This window comes from Lates calcarifer, linkage group LG23 (assembly GCF_001640805.2).
Source record: "Lates calcarifer isolate ASB-BC8 linkage group LG23, TLL_Latcal_v3, whole genome shotgun sequence".
Taxonomy (NCBI): Eukaryota; Metazoa; Chordata; class Actinopteri; family Centropomidae; genus Lates; species Lates calcarifer.
In genome coordinates this window covers 13,366,492-13,388,795 of record NC_066855.1, presented here as the reverse complement: position 1 = coordinate 13,388,795, position 22,304 = coordinate 13,366,492, and the positions used below count along the sequence as shown (strand labels likewise).

Here is a 22,304-nt window from a genome sequence, read left to right as displayed (position 1 = left end):
AAGCTATGTTGCTTCTTCCCACACTGCTCTTCACAATATGTTCAAAGATGATAAACTGGTGGGTGTTCATCAGAGCAAGCTGAGTAAAACAAAGCTCAGCTGGGCCTGGTTAAATTTGATTCGGATGTTCAGTACAAAACATATTGTTGAAGATGCTGAAAATGTTGTTATTGTCAAGCAAAGCCTCACTGATGCCAGCACTTGGAAGAAACACTTCCTTCCATACCTCTAATCGTACCATGGAGTGGTGTGTAAACAAGCTTTGATCACTCATGTGGGTTGGAGATTAAACAGTGTGGATGCGAGAGAGACAGTCGTGAGTCTGTAGCATTCCAAACTCGTTATGAAACCTGCCATCCTCTCTTTTGAGAGAACAGCTGTGCTGGCAGTCTGAAGTGATGTGGTCTTGTTTGACAACATGGCTCATTTCGTGGTGTTCGTCAAAAGCCAGGGTGTGTGTCTGCCTATGTATGTGTGGAAGCAGCACAGGTTAGAAAGGTTTTGAGAGGGATGGAAAAAAACGATAATGAAGATGGAGAACAGCAGCCTGTAAGCATCATGGCAGCTAAAGCAGGCAGGACTGGCCAATTAGAATTCAGAATAACAGGCAGACAGCCAATAGCAACTTACCTTGCACACCCTTAGTGACCCCCAAGGACACTAGACCAAGGTTTTGCAATCCATCATCCTTAAGCTCACACTCTGTTATCTACTCTCTCACACCTACTTACATACAAGTGCACGCAAGCCAGCAGAGGAACAAATATGTACACCTACACACACATTTACGTGCAAAAAAATGATCATACTATTGTACTGGCATACACAAGCAGGGGCGACATTATCGGTATCCTTCACACCCCACCCCCACCCCCCTTAAAGCTTCACCCTTCCTCCGCATCCACTCTAGCATTCTTCCTCGCCACCATCCCCATATCTCTCACACCTCCCTTCGAGCTTCACGCCACCATTCCTCTCCGCACATCTCGATGGCCTCTTTTTTTTTTTTCCTTCTTCCCCGTGCTCTGTGCAGCCTGTGGCATAACCACCATCTTGTAGTTCATGATAATGAGGAGAACGGAGGGGAATTTAACACACACTAGGTCAGGGTGGAGACAAGACAGACACTTGGTGAGGAGCCGCTGGAGAGGAGGAGGTGGCAGGGGTGGGGGTGGGGGTGATTGCGACGTAATGAACAGACTGAAGTGTAATAGGTTATTAAGGTAGTGAGAGGCAAAGAGAAGAGAGCTGAAATAGAATCGGCTGCACTTGAGTGAATATAACTCAGAGAGAATAATGAGAAGCAAAAAGTGAGAATATATCACAATTCAAAGAGCAATTGTGGCAAATTGTCTTTCTTTGCTTCTGTTGCATGAAAAAACCCCCGAAGTGTGAATGCCAATATATGAGTGAGAAACAACACGTTGTTTGCCAGCATGTGTGAGTTCCCCCTAGTGTGTGATTCCTTCCCTCCCAGCATGTTAATTAAGAGTGCATGTGTGTGTGCGCGCATGCGTCAAAAGGGAAAAAAAAAAAAAAAATTGTGTTGAAGCATATGAATGTGTATGTGTGCACAGACAAGTATATGCTTTTTATGTGTGCATGAAATGTGCGGGGGTGTGGGTGGGTGCTGGTCTCTGTAAATATTGGTGTATTGCTGTCAGAAAAGCTATTACCAACTCAGGGCCTCGGGCTAGTCTTTACTGAGAGGAGCGAGAACGAGGAGGAGGAGGGAGACACACACAAAAAAACACACACACACACACACAGACACATATACAGAAAGAGCAGCCCCAAATGCTAACACAATCACGCATATGCACTGACACACACATGCAGACACATAGATAAATGTAGATGAGGTAGCAGTGTGAGGACAGGCGGTGGGCTGGGGGGGAGACAAGTTGTTCACAATGAGAACACACGCAGCCGTCCAACAGCATTCTAACAGTAATTTACAGAGGTGCCATTAGGTTTCAGTGTGGTGCTCCACCATTCTGTTGCTAATTTACAGACATGTCATTAGAGCAGACAGGAGCACATAAAGCATCTCTGCATCGATCTGGAAGCTCTGGCCCGCAAACACTCACTCCTTGTTCTATTACATCACGCGCACAACAGGCTCATACACACCCAAATCAGGCAGGAAAATACATACTGGCTGGACACAAACGCAACCATGAACACGTGTCGAGTAAGCGTGTAATTGCGTGCACGGACACGCCTAAAACACACACAAACGTGCGGGCAAGTAACATGCACGCTCTCAAGTGGGCAGGTTGGAGTGGATCTGCTGTAGCTCAGATTAATGGAGTGAGTCAGTATTAGCTCAGTGTAAACAGGGAGACAGACACTGACATACACACCACATGTCACACTTCATCCTGTGGAGAGCACTGTCGATCAAAGCGAGTGAGCAGGAGAATGAAGAAATACAGCGAAGGAGGGAGAAAAACTCAAACGAAAAGAGAGAGAGGACAGGAAAGGAGATGGACACCATGGAAATCTCTCGGGCTATATTATCTAATTTCCTTAGGAGATTTTTAAGCATCATTATCTTGTGTTTTGTATAAATCTGGTCAGTGGTGGTAATGGTTTCTTGTGGGCTGGTTGTGTGTTTGTGTGTTAGGTCCGAATCTAAATGTTTTTCTTTGCTCTCAGGTCTCTTATGCAAAAGAGACCTTGATCTTAAAGACACCACCTGATTTAATAAAGTTAGTAAGTAAAGGAAAGGAGAGGGAAAGGATGAAAATCTCCTTGAGATTGTTAAGCATTATTACGTCTTATATGACTGATGGATTCTTGTGGGCTGGTGATGTATTATATTTAAGTTCTGACTGGAAAATGTTTTTCTTTGCTCTGAGGTCTCTCTTAAAAAACAGGCCTTGATCTTAATGACGCTGTCATTTTAAAAGAATTGTTAAGGACAAGAAAAGAAAGGAGGAGTGATCTCTTAAACTATGTTAATTCATGTGCTGTAGAGATTTTGAAATTTATTATTTGATGTTTTTTATGGCTTGATTAACTCTTGTGGCTTGACTGTTGGTAGTCTGACTTTATACTACAGTAGATCTCTTACTCAGTCAGACTACCTGATTAACTGAAGGAAAGATACTACAGATTTTTTAAACAGATCTCTGATCAGTTTTGTGAATGTTTCTGTTATTTCTTGTTGTCACTTGATTGTTGTAGTGCTGGAAATCAACAGAAAATTAATTTACATAAATCTTAATCATCAATTGATTATCTAAGTTATTTCTCAAGTAAAAATGCCAAATATTTTATTGACTTTTGAAAGCTTCTGAAATATGATGATTTACTGTTTTTCTCATTGCAAACTGAATTTATGATTTCTTATGACAGAATAGGCAATCAGAAAATGTCACCTTGGGTTCAGGGAAATGGTAATGGGTATTTTTTTTCACTATTTCCCATCATTATATACACAAAATTATTACAATTAATCGACTACTCGAATAACTAATCAACACTTTAATTGATGCTAATGGCAGAATAATCTTTAGTTGCATAATACTCTTTAGTTGCAGCTTTATCTGGCTGGAAATGTTTTTCATTTTCTCAGCTCTCCCTTGAAAAACAGATCTTGATCTCACTGAAACTGATTAAATTAAGTTACAAGAGGAAAGGAGAGGAAAGTGGGGAAAAGAAGGAAAGGAGGGAGGTATAGGAAAATGTGTCAGAAATAACTAGGGAAATATGCACGGAACTAGCGTAGCAAATAAGTAAGAAATTAACTGCAGAGGCTATAGGAAAAGTGGGAATAAGCGAAAATGTAAAGATGGAGGGTGATTGGCATGAGACCTTGAAGGCTATCATTAAACTACTACTCTAATAAATAAAGCATTCTGTGGGGAGGCAGGAGGGAGAGAGAGAGTGAGTGTGAATAACTGATCTGATGGGCTGCTGCTGGGACCAGCTGCAACTGTACCGCCCCTTCAACGATCAAACACACATCACTTGGATTTCACTGTGTGTTTGTGTGCATATGGCAAGTGTGAGTGTGTGTGTCTCATATGGCTTTGTCTCTTCTCATGGGTCTCCTCCTCAACATTTCACACACTAATTTGTCATTTCCATGGCAACCCTGTGTTGCAGGAGCTACAGCAAATATGAATGTGCGTGTGCATGTGTGTTTTTGGGGAGAGAGGGAGACAGGAAGAGAAATGGAGAAGGAGGGCGAGAGAGAGAAAGAGTGATTGAGTGAACAGTACATTATCATGGACAGCTGTACTGAATCAAAATGGCGGATGGAGGCTGGGAGCACATCAGGGGAGCCTACATTATACAGCACCTGATAGAGGGAGCAGGGTGGAAAAGAGGCAGGGAAGAGAAAAAGGGGAAAGATGCATAGGGGGGATTTGAAAGAGGGAGGAATAAAAAAAAGCCAGGAGATGGAGAGACTCATTGAGATGGGGAACACAAAATGGAAGAGTGAGAAGAGAGAAAGAGGTGGAGGGATAGAAAGAGAGACAAGGAAAGGGAGTGGCGGGGAAGCGAGGGATGGATGGCTAGAGAGAACGAAAGAGAGAAAAATGCTGGTGTATCTAAATCCTAGTGTAGCAAGCCTCAATCATGGCAGCCCTGTCATTCTGGAGATAGCACACTGCAATTCCCCTGCACCTCGATTTTAGCCCACCATGCAGTTCTGCTATCAGCTTCTCTCAGACTGTCCACACACGCAAATGCACACACACACACACACACACACACACACACACACACACACACACACACACACACCCAGTCACCATAAACTCAAACATTCTGCACGAAGGCATCCCTCCTTAATAACAGACAGGTGGATTAACTATTCCATACAGTATACAGATAGATGACCAGTGTAGGAAATGTATGTAAATGCATGCTAACATATGCATAGTCTCCATATTAAGTTAAAGTGTGAAAATCCATACAGTCAAGTTCACTAAAGGATACGACTGCCGTTTCCATCTCTATTCAGTGATTTACAGCATCTGGCTTTGAAACCGATTGGGCTATCACATCACAGCCAGGGGAGCAATACTGTAGAGGAGGATATTACTGTCAGGACACAAGTGACAGATTGGTTGTCTGCAGCGTTAAGCTCTTATTCCTCTTTTTCGTCGTTGTTGTTCTTCTTAAATTGAAGCCATTCAGTCCCAACATGAGATATACGAGAGAGTTTACAAATTGTAACACCGGCTCTGACAAATGTCTCACTGGCACTGAAAGTAAAACTAGTGCAGAAATGACTGATTGGTTGATCGACAGTTTTGATGACTGTTTAATTGTCAGTTGTCAAGTATAAATGCTCCTTTTCCCAGTTTTTTAATCACTTAAAATCAAATATCTTTCGGTTTTTGAAGACATCACTTTTCAAACAATTAATTGACTTTAGGGCTGCAACTAACAATTATTTGTTAATTATTGATTAACCTGCAGATTATTTTCTTGGTTAACTCTATTCACATTGTAATTTCTCAAGCCTAAAGTGATGTCATTAAACGTTTTGTTTTGTCTGACAAACCCAAAGATGAAAAGGATCAAATTCTTACCTCTGAAAAGCTGGAACCTTCAAATTTTGGGCATTTTTGAAAAATGAAAAGTAATTAATTACCAAGATATTTGTCGATTGACTAATCGTCTAATCACTGCAGCTCTCATTGACTCAAATGAAAAAATGAGCTACACATTAGACAGTACTAAAAAGAATCAGCCTTATAGTTTAATCAATTAAGTTACATAAAATAGTGAAAAATGTCCTTAATGATGTATTCAAAGTGCGAGGATATTCAATTTACAGTCATTAAAAAGAGAAAAATGAGCATGTTTGCTTGAGAAACAGTAAGACATTAAATTGTTTCTGAGCAGACATGGACTTTTTGTTAGTGAATTTCCATGAGACACAAATAGAATATAACCAAATAATATCTTATATTGTTAATCCCTCTGAATTCCATTTTAAGAAAAAAAGAAAAAACAATGAACAGCACATTTCCTGTCATTATGTTCAATCTTTTGTTTCATGTCCCTTTTTGTATCTTTTATCTATGCTCATCTCTCTCTCTCTCTCTGTCTATAGCTTGAATTTGGCCTTCTCTCTGGTACCCAGGGAAACCGGCTTGTTTCCATGACAATGTCTGCAGGCAGAACAGCGTATTTGTCTTAAGCTAGATAAGATCAGAGTCAGTTTCATCCCTCTTAGACACACATACACCCGCTCAGGCATGCGCACAAACACACATACATGCATCAGGGCGCATGTGCACATAGGAGACCATAGAGCACCAAAAAGCACACACGCCAAACTGATCTGAAACCATAAAGTTAAATGTACCCACACAGACAAATTACGATGCTCAGATTTGCATGCATGCAGATCCACACACATCCTGCACTATCACAAACACACACAAACGTGTGCGCACAGCTAATGAAACCTTCTTACAGCAGGTTGTTAACAAGTAACAAGAGCATAAAGACCTCTTTTCATAAAGGTAATGTAATGGGGTTTTAATGAAAGCTGTGGCTATTTCAGCTGTTGTAGTTATGCCAGACCAGCACCACAAGTAAATGAGTGTTTGTGTGTGCGTGCACATGCATGCCTGCAAGTGTGAGTGTGTGTATGCTTGTTCATGTGTTTGTTCTTGTCTTGGCAAACAGCAAAGAAATGAACTTCAAATGCCAGATGGGGTACTGGAGTGAAACGCCAATTGGGCCACTACCCTCAGCACCCACCCAGACACAATGGAAATTGCCAGAACAGGTAATAGACAATTGGAGCACCGTCTAGCCTGTTTCTTTCTCTTTCTTTCTAAAAAGGGAGTGTGTGTGTGTGTGAGTTTGTGTGCCAGTGTTTGATGAGGCATCTGCATCACTGATGAATACCATCCTGGCTGATGTGAGACTGTGTCAAGTCGGGGAGCCCAAGGAGAGATGCAGCGCCCCTGCTGAGAAACGCTGCAGTCTTATCTCCCTTCCTGTCTCCCCCTCGCGTGTCCGACCTTCTCTTTCCACCTCTCTTTTCCCACTTTCTGAATGCGCTCCTATCTTTCCTCACCATCACTTTTCTACACTCTTTTACCCTATCCCGCCCACCCCTCCTCCCGCCCTGCCTTACATACTCGCAGTCAGTCTCCGCTCTATCTTTTCCCTTCATCCTCTGTAAATAGGAAGTCCGTTTGATGTCTTTATTTTTAGGTGATTACAGGGTGCATCGGCTTTGTGTGTTCCCTATTAGCATTGCAGTGAATGTGCAAAAATGGTAATGTGTACACTTGTTAACAGGGTGGTAATAGCATACAATTACCAGCAAATGTATACATTTAGCAGTGGGATTGCTACACATTTCCCCTGGTGAATTCGGCAACTGTGTATCTCCCTGATAATATGGGGGTAGAGCTCTGTATGTGGTGCTGTGACTTTCATTACAAGAACTGCATGGGTGTTAAGCATTAATGAGTGTTGTAGTACCGTACTGTAATGGGTGTGAGAGTAGAGGCAGAATTAGTCCCATTAGTGGAGAGGGTATATCTAGGAAAATTGTACATTTTGCAATAAAAACTTTGTTGCCATTGCTTTATCACCACTGATGGCCAGAGGGGGCATAACTTAGTTTTAACAGTTTTTTTTTTTCACAGCTCAAGATGTGGCCATCAGGACCCGCATTCATGCCAGTCACTCAGGCAGACAGCCAATCACAAGACACTTGCCTCTTAACACCAAGCGGCTCTCTCTCACCTCGAGTTGGGTGCTGTTCACTTGCCCGTCTTGTTAAATTATGTCAGCATTACAAACCACAGTGGCTAATGTCTGTCTGAATAAATACACAGTATATTGCAGTATTTGCTTCAAGCCTTAGATGATTTTGCAGATAAAGAAATTTGGGTGCTGCAAAAAATTTTTTTGGTTTCTGTGATATTGATTTTTTTTTAAAATGTGATAATATTGAATTCGCAACAGGGAGAGTTGATTTAATACAACTACAGGCATGGATGTAATGTAACCGCCAAGGGTTTTGTTTGGGTGACATGTAACGATTATTTTCACTTTTGATTCATCATGACTGATTAAACAGTTAGTCTTCAATGTATTGAAAACTGCCTGTCGCAATTTGTAGGAGCCTAAGTTGATGTCTTTGATTTACCAACAACAGACCAACAGGCCAAAAACCAAAAGATATTTTATCTACAATAATAATGGAATTGCAATTATTACATGATTAATCAATCAGTCCAACGACAGACAATTAATCAGATTTTTCTTTGATGATCAAGAAAAGTCCTTTTTTAAAACGGGGGGTGGGGGGTTTGACTATTTTCTGACTTTTAATGGACAAAACAATTATTTGATTGATTGAGAAAATAATCAGCAGATAATGTGATCATAATGTGAATGTGTGGTATTTTTGTGGTATTTTTGCCATGCAATTTATCAAATATGGCAGTTGTAGTTGATTAATTTTCAAATGGACTAGTTTAATAACTGGCCTGAGTCAAATAAACTGAGACACTCTGCAAGCAACAACAAAAAATATGCTTTTTAATTTAGTTTCAGTGCCTACATTTTATTAAAAAATAATCAGTCCTTGTGTGATTTATTATTAGGACTGTTAGATGGTGATGAGTAAGAGGTAGGAGACATGCTGTACTTTGCTGGTACTGACTGGTTCCTCTTGTCTTGGCGTCTGCTACCACTCCCAACCTCACATATGGTGGAGTCAGCACGGAGCTCGTCCGCTGTGTGTGTGTGTATGTGTATGTGTGTGTGTTGTGAGAAAAGCGTGCACATGTGTACGTCCGGGAGATTACAAGAGAGGTGGAGGGACAAAAACAAAAGAGACAATTTTCAATGGGCATGATACTGAACATGCGTGTGTGTGTGTGTGCAGCCTGTGTCTGAGTGGAGTGTGCGTCCATCTGTGTGTTTTTGCCATAAGACAATGTGTTAAAATGAGCCGCTTTGATTGCCGACGCTTTGTGAGTCACAAGTGATGACTCACAATCCACCTCCCCTGAACACGCACACTCATGCAACTCACACAAGACACACACCACACACACACACACACAAACGTACAGACACACACCTCGTTCTCCCTTCATCCACTGACCGTGAAGAATATGTGCAGGCAGCCTTACTCATGCATATTTACACCGAACGCACACTCACTCACCTACTCAGCGGGCACTCTCTAAAGGTTATTGTGTGTGAGTGTGTGTCTGTTTGTCCGCCCGTTCACATATGCGCGTGCGTAAAGGTCACTTCGAGCAAGCCTGACCACTTGTCTATGCTTTGCACAGATTGTTGGATTGATATCGAGGACACTTGCACATGCAGACAAACAACTATTATTAACCGGTTAACATGCCTCAACCCTAAAATAAATAAATAAATAAATAAATATCATAAACAAGCATTGCTGCCAATTACGTTCAAGAGCCGTTCCTAAATCCTATTCAGAACCTACAATCACTCATTCACCCAGAACCCTTCACGGTCTATTCTTGGCGAGACAGAGAGAAGAGAAAGGGCAAAATCTGCAACTTGGCTTTAAGCACATTTTCTATCCAGATTATTACTGCTCAATACTTTTCCAAAAAAAAAAAAAAAAATCCATTTCTCCCTCTTCCTTTGGCTGCTCGATACTTATGAAAATCCAATTTGGTTTCCTCTTTTCTTTCTTCCCTCCACAATTCATGTATTTTCACCCACTCAAAGTGATTAGTGATCTGTGGGTATCATTTCTGGAGAGAATGATAGCTGTGTTTTATGGAGGAGGGGAAAGGTCCACGGCTCCCCATCAGGGCTGATGTCCCTTGGAGAATGACTGGGCTGGGAGGGCAGACAGGAGCACCGCTGTCTCTTTGCAGATACAGGCAGTTGCTCTACATCACAGGAGAGAAGACGACTCACTTTATCTCTCCCTCGCTTCCTCTTTCCCTCTCTGCTCCCTCTATCATTCATTCCTTTAGCTCTTCTCTCACAGGCACAGTCTTTTTTTCTGAATTTCTCCAGTGCACACACTCTCTCTCTCTCACACACACACAGACACACACAAGCAGACACACATGCTATATATCTTTCTAAGACACCCCTCCCCACACCCAATCCGCCCCCTCAAAGAAACTCATTTCAGCTTTGCGGGCTCCTCAAAAAGCCTCTTTACGCTGAGCTAACCTAAGCTAGGCTTCGTCTGCACCATTTGACAGCCTTTACATCTCAGTATGCTGAGCAAAAACACACTCACACAAACACACACACACAGTCTTTTCATGTGTACAGTTTCTGAAAGAGACTTCAAAGGTTTAAGAAAAAAATAAAAGAAAAAAATCGGCCACAGTTCTACTTTCAGCCTATCACAATCCAAACATCCGTAATAGTGAGGGCATCCACTATACACAAATACACTGAATACATTGTGTAATAATGCTAGAAACATATGTTAATACATGTCAGTCCTTAAGTAGGTGATTTAAAAAGCTGAGCATAAGCCAGATGAAGCAATTAAAATTTTACTGCCACCTGGATGATTCATGGCAGACATTTTAGGGCAGAAACTCCGGCACTAGGAGCTTACTTAGCAATCAAAACATAGCAAAAGTGCTCAGATAGAAATATAGTTGACAGAGTAGAGATGTCTCACTGTGATAGATGGTTGGAGACATCATTTGCGCTCTATTCAAGATATTTCTATCCACCAGCATGGATGAACATTTCATTATGTAGCGCATTTCACTGAATACACGGCAGCCCTGTCACAATGGGAGACAGCCGTCATCATGTCCTCTCTCATCCAATCAAGGAGCACAATAGCCTGTCACAGTCAGGCCTGTCTTCATGTGGGCCAATCAGTGTATTCATCAGCGTCATGCAGAGCCGACCAATCGAGCAGCACCTACCTTCAAAATTTCAAGAGAACCAAAGGCCAGAGCTCCTACTCATTCGCACGCATGCACACACGCTAAAGTATGAACACGCTCACACACGCATGCATCAGCAGCTTACCTTACCAAAAAATGAAACATTCCAATTTAATGACAACCGCAAATGAGAACTTGAGGCTGAACAGCTCTAAAGTTCTTCATTATCATACAAAGAAGAGCCTATCAATACATTCAACTGCAAAACCAACCAGAACAGCCCATTAGCCATACACATGAAAAAAAATCAGCGGGGGTACCTCCGCGTTTTCCTAAATTCACAGAGGCCGGTGTTCCAAACAGTGAGAAAGAGGGAAGGAAAGGAAACAAAAAAGGAAAAGGGGGAAAGAGGGCAAGAAAACAGGGGTGGCAATGTGAGTTTTGTTCATCAGTGAACACTTTTCCAAAGGCAGAGAGCACTGGCACTTGTATTTGGGCTGTGTTCAAAAACACTGGACAACTTGGGGGTTGAGGTGTAACAGCATTGCTTTCATACACTGCAGGAACATCTGTTCAGAATCACATGCGCTCGCCAAAGTATGAGCAGGAGCTGATTTGAGGACCGGCAATGGCAGAGTGAGACATGCTGGAAGCCGATGAAAAGCCATGGATGAATGTAGATGAATGTTCCTGTGAAAACTGCCACAGTCATTGATTCAATCCCTGATGTAAAAGCACAAGTGCACACATATGGATACATTGTGCGCACAGACACATACACACACTCCACGCTCCCATCCCCTCAATCAAACTGCTACATACAGATGAGAGAAAATGAGATGAGGTGGAAGAGTAAAGATCAAATCAAACCAGTCAGTCGGTCAGTCGGCTCTTAGCTCCATTTCCATGACCTGGAGCCCTTCCAAGTCTAACCAAGCCAAGCGCCGTCAAGCTAATGCCGTCTACTCCCTACCATTATCTCCTCCCACATCAGTAGCCATTATTATAGTATATATCCCAGCAGAAGTTGCTCTCAGGCTCATCACTCTCTTCAAAAATTAAACCAAAAAATTATCTTTAAAGCCATATTTCATATTCAATTGTTCCATTGCAAATGTCCAAGTCATCCATTTCAGTTTAAATTAAAACTGAAATTTCCGATGGGACCAAATGGGACCATTTAAAATGAAAAGAAACTCAATTACAGAAAAAAAACTGACCTTAGTTCAGTGCCTAGAGAGACAACTTCCTCCCGCGCCAGGTGGTGATGAAGTGGGGGAGGGATACAGGGAGTTGTGAGAGTAGGGGGTGGTGGTGGGGGGGCTGGGGTGAGGAGGTGGGGGATGATGGTATAGCAGAGGACAACAGGAAGTGAGGTAAGAGGAGGCCATACCTTGGTCGCTAATCATCAGGTGTGCCAGACCTTAAAGGAAGACAAGAGCACAGTCAGCACAGCAAAGGATCATGGGGTGTGAAGTGTGTGTGTGTACATATGTGTTTTTTGTGATACAGGGTAGGCAGTCAGTGACATGCTGGTGAAGGCTAAAGTTCTCTGCGTTTGTTTCTGTGTGTATGGAGTCCCCATTTTTTCGAAATATCTAAAAAAAAACTCGCTTTGAAGACACTTACTATGCACGTACTATGCACACAGATGTTTGCACACGGCCATGAGCTAGGTCGTATGCAGTACCCTATTACTGTGTGTCTACGTCTATGTAAGCTCTGGGCAAGAACCCCTTTAGATGATTGCACATGGGATGTGGTACTTACCAGGTGTCAGCAACCAACCCCTACATACCCACACAGACCAACATACATTTACACTGTCTACCTGGAACTGTATTTCCACAACAGAAGATGTAATGAGAACGTGAAGGCCAGGGAGAAAAATGCGAAGGAAAAGACTGGCATGGAAAAGATATAAATGGCTGCAGAGAGGCTGAAGAGGAATGGTGAAAATAAGATAACAAGATGATAGAGCTAAATAAATGTGTACTTAGGAATTAAGGTAAGAACATGGAAAAGAAAAATCAGATGAAGAAGCAAAGAGAGAGATGTTTGAATAAAGAGCAGGAAGAGAAACTCAAATACAGACAGACACAGACAGAAAGGACAGGTATTTAGATAGACAGACAGATAGATAGACAGATTGATAGATAGATAGATAGATAGATAGATAGATAGTTAGATAGATAGATAGATAGATAGATAGATAGATAGATAGATAGAGAGAGAGAAGTACAACCTACCTGGAGTGCGGCTGTGCTCTGGAAAGGTGTCGCAGCCGGGCGAGGAGAGAGAGAGACAGACATTCATTAACATGCATGCTCAGCCCTTGGGTTACCATGGCTACTTACTGTACATGCACACCCGTCCAGGGTTACCGTGGTAACATACATGCAAAGTCCACGCAAACGTCACAATGGATACCATGCTGCACTGGTGGCCAAAACTGAGGTTTGTCTAAATATAGGCACACAGCAGCATTAAGAAAAAATGCACAGTCTCTCTCTAAGACTCCACATGTGTACAAATACGCATACATAAGTGCACACACACACACGTACCCACCCACACTTGTAGATACTGAGGGTGGAGGGGGTTGTGGGTGTAAATATACATTCCTACCTGTATGTTTGGATTCAAGAGCCGTTTACCCCAAAACTTACCTTGCAGCTGCTTCCTCTCCCCAGAGCCCCCCGACAGATAGCATGCAACAAACACACACACGCACACACACACACGCACACACACACACACACACACACACACACACAATCTCTGTCTTTCACACATACAGACACATACGCACACTAACATTGACTATGGCAGTAATAATATGAAATAGCAGGGTAAACATGTAGGGATGGATTAGCAGTGCAGGAAAACAAGGGGCATGCATGTTTCAATACTGGGACAGAATGTGCATGTGTGTGTTTATGTGCATGTGAACGTGTGTGCGTGCGTTTTTAAGTGTGTGTGTTCTGAGCTGTGTACTCATCTGAGTGTTTCCTTGTCTCTGCCCTTGTGCTAGTAGCATGGCAGAAACAGGTGGAGCCATTAGCATGCTAACAGCGATTTGCCCTCAAGGACAATGCAAGCCAGGCCAGGCCTAACAAGCCAGGTTCACTCTGCCTTCACTGGAGGCCAGAATGGCTTTGACAATAATTACATTTATGAATAGCCTCTCCCAACTTCTCTTCATTCACTATAGACATATTTTGAATATCTGCAATAGTTTTTCTTCTACCAAACTGAAATATTGATGCGCTTTGGAACAAAACCCTCATAAAGAGTGCTTTCCTCACACTGATATGAACGATACTACACACTGTCGTTCCAGGGAGAAAGAAATGCTTACAGTAAATACTAATATTATATAATTTTACAAATGTTTCTAAGCTTGTCACAAAACTGCAAAAATATAAGTGTGAATAAAAGTGGATCATTAGGGAGCCTTGAAGATATCTTGTAATTGTAAACGTGTACGGAAACTATCACTGCCACAGCCAAATTGCTTATTTCTGGCTTCAAACACAGTCCTAAGGAATCATTCTTTCCTCTAGCAGAGCATTTTCATTCTGTATTAAAGATTCATAATGGGATTTTTTTCTAATTTTCAGAGGGTTATAATTTTATCTCAAAGCTTTCTCTTGCAGATTCAGTGAGGTTGCTGGGTTCAGAATACAACAATAATTTCAAGGTACGGTATAAAAGATAAACCTTTATACCCAACTCTGCCTGACATCTGACAAAACAAGACACAACTATGGTTCCACCACATACAATCAACATTTTATAAAACCTTAGATGCTGTTCCCATAATATTTTTTCTTTAGTCTGACAGGGATTTTGACCTGAGCTTTTACTCCATACTACCTTTGCCATCCACTTAATTCCTCTCAGATATAACCTTTGAATTTTCTCCTCAGTGCACCTGAGAGATTTCTTTTGACATACTATGAGTTGGTATGAGATACTCACTGTAGTGATATTGATGCATGGATATTAGCTCAGCCTGAGGATCCTGTGGTTGGAGATATCCCACTGAGCCAGCATCTTGTCAGACCAAAATGAACAACAGTACACGGGCCAGTTTTAAAAAATGTTTTATACCACAACACAGCACTACAAAAGGGTACATCATCCGCTCAGCTCTCCTCTCATACCTCTGCATCTCTGATCTATTTTCAGAGAATGAGTAACATGAAGTGAAGAGGTCTAAGAGAAGAACCAAGCTTCAGAAATACTCTTGGGATATTGTTGCTTCCTGTTGTTCATGGTTTATGTTAACTAGCCCCATTTGCTGCTGTTTATATTTGTCTGAAAAACTGCCAAATCACTGGAAAAGCTCTGTCCCTTGAATCCATGAATTACTGTAATATCACTGCCAGCGAGCGACTGAAGAAAAGACACAAAGTAACCTTTAAGTCATTAAGCTACTCTCATTTTCCACCGTCATCTAACATCATCATCATCAACCCTGCAGCAATTTCCACCTCTAAACTCGAAATGTGAATCTGAGAAACCAAGAGGAGACTAGTGAAATACCAGTCTGAAACAACACGGTCATACAAACACTCAAAAAGGGAGTTATAGGGGATCTTTGTATTTCCATTTAAGTCTCACAGCAAAATTCAACCCAAGAACAATTCGCTATTATGTCCTATCCAAAGCTGGTTTTTTTTTTCATTTGGTGCAGCACATAAGCATTATTTATTCGGTCAATGCTATAAAATTTCACATGATAGCAAATCTGCTACAGGAATGCCCGTCCTATGTACAACCATCCAAGCAGACCTCCTGACTAGAACCATTTTATGAGACTACTATTACTAACACCAGCTACTATTGCCAAGAGAAAAAAAATAGATTGTAGCACTTGTTCTCCACAGCAACACTTGGCATCACTCATAACTGAAATGTGAGTCCATCTCTAGGAATATAAAACAGCCCCTTAAAAGGTATAAGTAGCCTCTTGTTGAACAACAAAGTGCCAGTCCAAAGAAGGTATTGTATCTGGTGAGAGCCTTTATGTAAAATGTCTGCACCTCACATTTAGCCTGTAGAGCTACACTGTTGGTAGGAACCTCAGCGGTGATGTGACTAATGGTGGTGGTGCTAGAGTCTGCACACTGTGTGAATGTGTTTCTCCCTGTGTTTTTATGTTTGTGCTACATGTGTTTGTGCAGGTATGTGTGTGTGTCCGTGCGCTCTGTGTCTCCCACTGTGCCCTAACCAGCAGCAAAACAGCAGACTGGATTAGACTGGCTTGGATCGCATGTAATTCTCAGCGCAGCGCCAGGTTTCTGCAGAGAGCTGATCATAGCTTCACCTGTCACTTCCTGGATGTATAGACTCACCACATGGTAGCAAGGACTAGCATGGCCAATAATTATCGTTTTCATCATCAACTAATTTGTCATTTGTTTTGCTTTATCAATTAATCCTTCAGTCTTTAAAATGTCAAACAAAATGCATACCACTTTTTTCCAGGGTACAGGTTATGGTCTTCAAATTACCATTTCATCTGACCAACAGTCCAAAACCCAAAAGTATCAAATTTACAATACAAAACAGAGAAAAGCAGAAGAAGAAGCAGATAGAAAAAGGGAGTGTTTGCTTAAAAGCTTGAATATACACCTGCAAATGTCTACATCTAATCTAATCTACAGATTATTTACTTTATTTATAATTTTTCCTGTAAAATGCCAGAAAAAGGGGAAAATGCCTATTAGGCAGCCCAAGGTGATATCTTCAGATATCTTGTGTTTTTCAACCATGAGTCCAAAACCCAGAGAAATTCAGTTTGGCACCATATATGCATTGAAAGCATATTCAATATGCAATTCTCATATTTGATTTGATTCTCACCAAATTCCTGGTGTTTTTGCTTAAAAAATATGATCAATTATCAAAATAGTTGCTGATTCTCTATAGAGCAAATAATTGATTAATTGAGTAATTGTTGCAGCTCTGCTTAAATGATTAACTATTTCTCTGTCAGTTGACAAATCATTTCAGCACGAGTGAGCATAAGCTATCTTCTCCACCTGCTTGGAAAATTAAGAACGGTGGTCCAAGACAGTCACTATTGCCTTAAGGATGCCTGTCATACATTAACATACATACATACACACTCACCACCACAAACATGTAAATGCAGTAGATTTGTGCAGCAGACATGATGCCTGAAGCCACTAAGAGGTGAGGTAGAGCTGGGGGCAGTGGGGTCTGGAGGCTGGAGCTGAGGAATGGGAGTACAGGGAGGAAGGCAAGAAGAGCAAGAATGGAGAAAACACTCCTGGCATGAGGTCTCCCTATTAGTCCTGTCTCTATGGTAACCTAGGCCATCCCACTGTCCACTAAATGCTAGAGTGTGATGTGGTGGGTGGCTAAAGGGAGGTGTGATGCTGACAGCGGTGCTGGGTGGGGTGTGAGGTCAGGTCGGTGACAAACAGTGGCCACGTAGCAAGGCCACTGAGCCATTTCTGGCAGATGCATTTGCGTCATTAAAAAAAATCAATTGCTGAGGCAAAGCTGAACAGTATCTTTGGCATCGAAAGAAAAAAAATATACAGTATACAGTAGTTTAGAGAGCTATTGATTAAGAATGCAGATTTGCTCTGTGAATGAACTGAAGCAAATCTGACGACACACACAACTAAGCAGGGGGAAATGAAAGCATTTGCAGTACTGGCCATAACAAGGTAGCTGAGTTCATTAAGCAGCTGTTTTGTTTGTGTAATGGTCATCATTACACTGCCCTGTATATTGGCACTTGTATTGACCAAAGCCTTGTTTGACAGTATTAAGGGAGGTGTTCTTGTAGAGTTGAAATATTAAATAATTGGTAGAAATGTGTTTTTCTTTTGTCTCTTTCAAAGAGGAACATAAAAGTTTTATTTTTATAACAGGCTGTTTATTGTCATATTCCTCATATTTATAAAGCACCACTGACAGAACACTATCTGCTCTTTTATATTGCATTAGAACACTGACACAAAAACACATACTACACAAGCTCACACATACGCAAACAGAGCATCTTAACAGGCTCCAAGCTGTTTCAAATTAATGACAGGCGCTAGATTGTTCACACTTCATTTCAACACCCTATGTATGGTACCTGTGAAGGCCATCTAGAATCAATGCAAATCCATTAACACAAGCAGCCAGGTGTCAGCCATGTAACAACCACTGATTTCCAGCCTCTTAGCCTAATGCCAATTAAAGTCTCTCAACTTGGGCCGGCGACCACATCCATAACGGATCTATATGGTTACTGTGTTTTGCCAAACACACCAGCTGAGCCCTTCAAAGCTTCAACACTGCCAGCCAGGTAAGGCTTCTCAGTGAGTTTCAGGAATTTGTCTCAAATCTCCAGACTCCCAAGCTTCACGGTCTGAATGCAGCACAGAACAGCTGTTCTCAAGCTCTCAGCTACAGCTCCACTAAACTGACTGCACTTCTTGGGAGGGGGGCTTAGCTCTTAGTTCTGGAGGTACATACTAAATTGGCAGCCATAAAAAATCAATACCAAACATAATCAGTATGCATGTCTTGCACTGTTTGTGAAGGCTGATGGTCCATACACACCAACTGAAGGCAGCTGTGAAGGTGTGAATGAAAAATAGATGGCTACACTGAGGAGCCTGTTGTTTGGAATTAGAGGTATAAAATTGAGGGTATTCATCCACAGAAGTAACTGTATGTGCATGTGTGTATTTAAGTGTATGTGTGTACGTAAAGGATGAGATGTTTATGATGGGTCAGCATGGTTCTGGGCCTTACCTTCGCTGCAGTCGTTGCCTTCGTAACCGGTGTCGGAGCAGTCGCAGACGACCTGGTCGTTGACCACGCTGCACACCCCTCCGTTCTGGCACTGGTGGTCCGGCCCACAGCCAGCCGTTACTGTGACGCCATCTGAGCCATTCAGCGTCACCAGTGAGCCATTGATGCTCACCGCCGTGATCCAGCCACGGAAGGCGGGGTGTTCCCGCACCGAAGGAGAGGTGAGGCGCATGGGTGAGGAGTGAAGCTCTTGCGTCACCCCGCCCATGTAGGTTTGGCTGAATACTGTCATGTCTCTTCTCTTGCTCTTCACTTCCGCCCATCCCTCCAGCCGCCCGTCCACCTCCAATGAAGTGTTCCTCCAGTCCCGCTTGACACGCACTGCGTGCCAACGCCCGTCACTCACTGCCACGCCTGACTGCAGCTCGGCTGGCTCAGCACAGAAGATGGAGAAACGCAGTCGGAGGTGGCCATGGAGAAGCAGCAGCTCCAGGAAGTCGCAGAAGCCCTCATCATCCAGGTAGAGCAGCAAGCCCTCCTGGCTGTGAGTCCGCAGGCTGAAGCTCAGTACACTCTCACAGCAGGCATTCCACACTGGGAATCGCCCCCATTGGCTGGACACGCCTCCAAACTCCAGGACCTCTCCTTGGGCCTGGCCCCCCACGCTGCACAGGCACAGCCCCAGGAAGAGCAGGGGGGCTGCCGCCCAAACACACACCGCCATCACACTCATGCACACACTCGCTCTCACACTCACACACACACTGGAGGAGATAGAGGCTAGAGCTGGGGTGTTCCCTCTAGCCTACAGCTCATGATGACAACTGTAGGGTGCTTCGTAAAACACTTGTTAGGTGTCTCAGGTGCACCCTGATTTCTTGGTAGTGCTCTTTACAAGGTGAGGCTCCTATACGATACGGCTCCAGTGGGGGACAGGGTCAAGCAGCAGCTCCCTCCGTCCTTTCAGCACGCTTTGGACATCTTCTTTGGCCTTGGCCTAGTGTTTGTGTCTTCTCTGAGATGTTCAGTGTCTTCCCTCCATTCAGTCTTTCACTCTTCACTTCTGACATATGAGATTCCAGGTGTGAGTATTTGTGTGTGCATCTGTGTGGGCATTAGATTCATGACGAATAGAATGTGAACTCCATCTTTGTGCCCTAGATAGGGCCTTATCCCCCATGCAGGCAACTCCCCACGGAGTGTGAGTATGAGTGTGTGTGGCTCACACACTGGTAATGGAGAGAAATGACACCGTCATAGCAGAAATTTCTCTCCCTCCTCCCTGTCTTAGTAGGGCAAGACTTAAAGTGTGTGTGGGCAAATATGTGTGTGTGCGTGTATGTGCGTGCAAGCGAGGTATGTGTGTCTCTCAATGCCGCGTCATCACTCTCTCCAGCGACCTACAGAGAGAACAGAGACGGCACAATCAACCAGGGTCACACACACACACACACACACACACACGCACGTAAACACCCGCAAACTCTCTCTCTTAAACACCCACACGCACACAACATGCACAAATCCAGCCTGCTATTATTCTCAAATTACTCTCTCTCATGCATTTTGTGTACACACACACACACACACATACACCACATTGTCACATTACACATTTAACAGGCCCAAATTTCTGTGAACATACTGAACAAACACAATAAAGCTTTTTACTTCCACTCAGCCTTCACAAAAACGACTTAAGATAAACACATACAGTGCAGGCACGCGCGCACCCATACAAACAGCACCTCCTCAGTAGAGCTCCCATCATGCCGCAGGAGATTTTTATAAGGTGGCATACCTGCGACTGCCTTACCGTCCTAAAACATTTATTTTTAATCACTTCTAACTTGACGTTATTCGGAACAAGATACGTTAGCCGACTACTTTTTGTTTCTCATTTCTCCATTTTCTTTGACGGATTTAGTAACAGTAAGCGGTAGGCACCTCGCGCCACCGTCAAGGATTCTTTTAGCTACATCACAAAGAGCGGGAGCAGCACCGCGCGCTGCGGCGGATGACTCAAACCGCCTCGCGCTTTATCGAATTAACGGCTTCAGAGCTAATTTCTAACAACTAAACACATTTCACACACACAACACAACACATCACACTGGCTGCAGAGCGGGCTACACACACTTTCTTCTCCGCGTCTCGAGTCTTTGAAAGGCAAAAAGCGGTGGCATCACAGTTATTGATAGACGGGGTGAATGAATGCGGTTGAAATATCGATTCTCGATTTGCGGCCATACCTCCTCTCCATTTTTTCTCCTACGCGCCCGCTGCTTTACTACACCGGGGGTTCGGTCTCATCACCTGCGCCCTAGCACTTAAGAACGGCTTGGCTAACAGGTAACACGATAATTACTTTTTTTTTTTTTTAATATATATATATATATATATATATATATTTACTTTATTGTTTTTTACCGTTTTAATTAACGCTCAATCCCGTGAAGGTAACAGCCTCGCCCAGGTAAATAAAAAAACAACCCAACAGCGTTTTTTTTTCGTCAATGCAGGCACATACAGGCTAGAAAACCGACCTACCTCACGCACATCCTGTGGTTCCGTGGCAACAGTGCCGCGCGCGACTCATCGATTTCCCTTCCCATTTGAGGAGAATCTGAAAGCCGCGAGAGAGGAGAGAGCAGCCGCGCGCCTGGTGGTAGGTAGAGCCGGTCTACCGGACAGGAACAAAATTATCACAGGCTCGCCTCCAGGCGACAAGGTGCTATTGCTCTCCCCCTTGTGCGCTCTCTCTCTCTCTCTCTCTCTCTTGCTCTCCTTCTCTCTCGCGCGCTCACTCTCTCTGTGTGAATCAATGTCTCTCTCTCTTCTCGCTCTCCGCTCTCTTGAGGAGGAAAAGGTGCAGTCTTATGCTCTCCGCGAGAGTCGGCAGAGGGAGCGTCACGTGGTCGCCAGAGAGAGAGGGAGATAGATAGAAAGAGTGTGTATGCCTAAGTGTGTGTGTGTGTGTGTGTGTGTGAGAGAGAGAGAGAGAGAGAGAGAGAGAGAGAGAGAGTGTGAGCTCGAGAGGATGGGCGGGGCCGCGCGCTGCTGCAGCACCTTGGACAGCGCGCACTCACCGCCTGCACGAAACAGAAACGCAATTACCGGAGGCAGAAAATAAGGCGAGAACCGGGGAAGATCCGAATGATTAAATCCGTGAGTGACAGTGACGATGGCCTTTACCTCTGTCGTGCTGCAGAACCGAAGACAGCGATACAGTGAATTGTGTGTGTGTGTGTGTGTGTGTGTGTGGGGGGGGGGGGGGGGGGGGGGTGACGGAATAAAAAGGAAACATAGAGAGGCCGTCTCAATTTACAAACCTCTCCCACTCTGTTTCTTTTTCTCTCCCACACAGTTTTAACGCACATATACAGAACACTCATTTCATTTGCACAAACACACAAACACACACAAACCCACTCTTGAATGGAGAATCACACACTTGCCTATATGGACACTGTACTTGTGCACTCACTTTTTGTGGTATATTGCGGTGGCCCTGCAGCATTTACACATGCAAATAGGCAAAACACAAGCAAATGGAGAAAAACCTCCTCACCAGTTTGGCAAGGTATGGGCAGCATTTATTTAAAAAAATGCTGCAATGTGAGAATTACCACAACCAAACACAGAAAT

General features: G+C 43.2%; 1 protein-coding gene across 14 annotated transcripts in view; it reads right to left on the bottom strand.

The window, feature by feature from the left end:
* Window positions 1–21,629, bottom strand: part of nrxn1a (neurexin 1a) — an 84,106-nt gene extending 62,477 nt beyond the window's left edge. For 6 of the 14 annotated variants that reach the window (XM_051066360.1, XM_051066359.1, XM_018699236.2 and 3 more), the window contains exons 1-4: window positions 21,207–21,628; window positions 18,657–20,056; window positions 13,112–13,129; window positions 12,256–12,285 (exon numbers count right to left, since the gene is read on the bottom strand). In XM_051066360.1, the coding sequence (XP_050922317.1) occupies window positions 12,256–12,285; window positions 13,112–13,129; window positions 18,657–19,389 (781 nt within the window). In that variant the 5' untranslated portion in view covers window positions 19,390–20,056; window positions 21,207–21,628. Of the gene's footprint in view, window positions 1–12,255; window positions 12,286–13,111; window positions 13,130–18,656; window positions 20,057–21,206 lie in introns of all 14 variants that reach the window. The other 8 variants (XM_018699248.2, XM_018699249.2, XM_018699247.2 and 5 more) reach the window with 4 other exon arrangements.
* Between the last annotated feature and the right edge of the window lie 675 nt (window positions 21,630–22,304).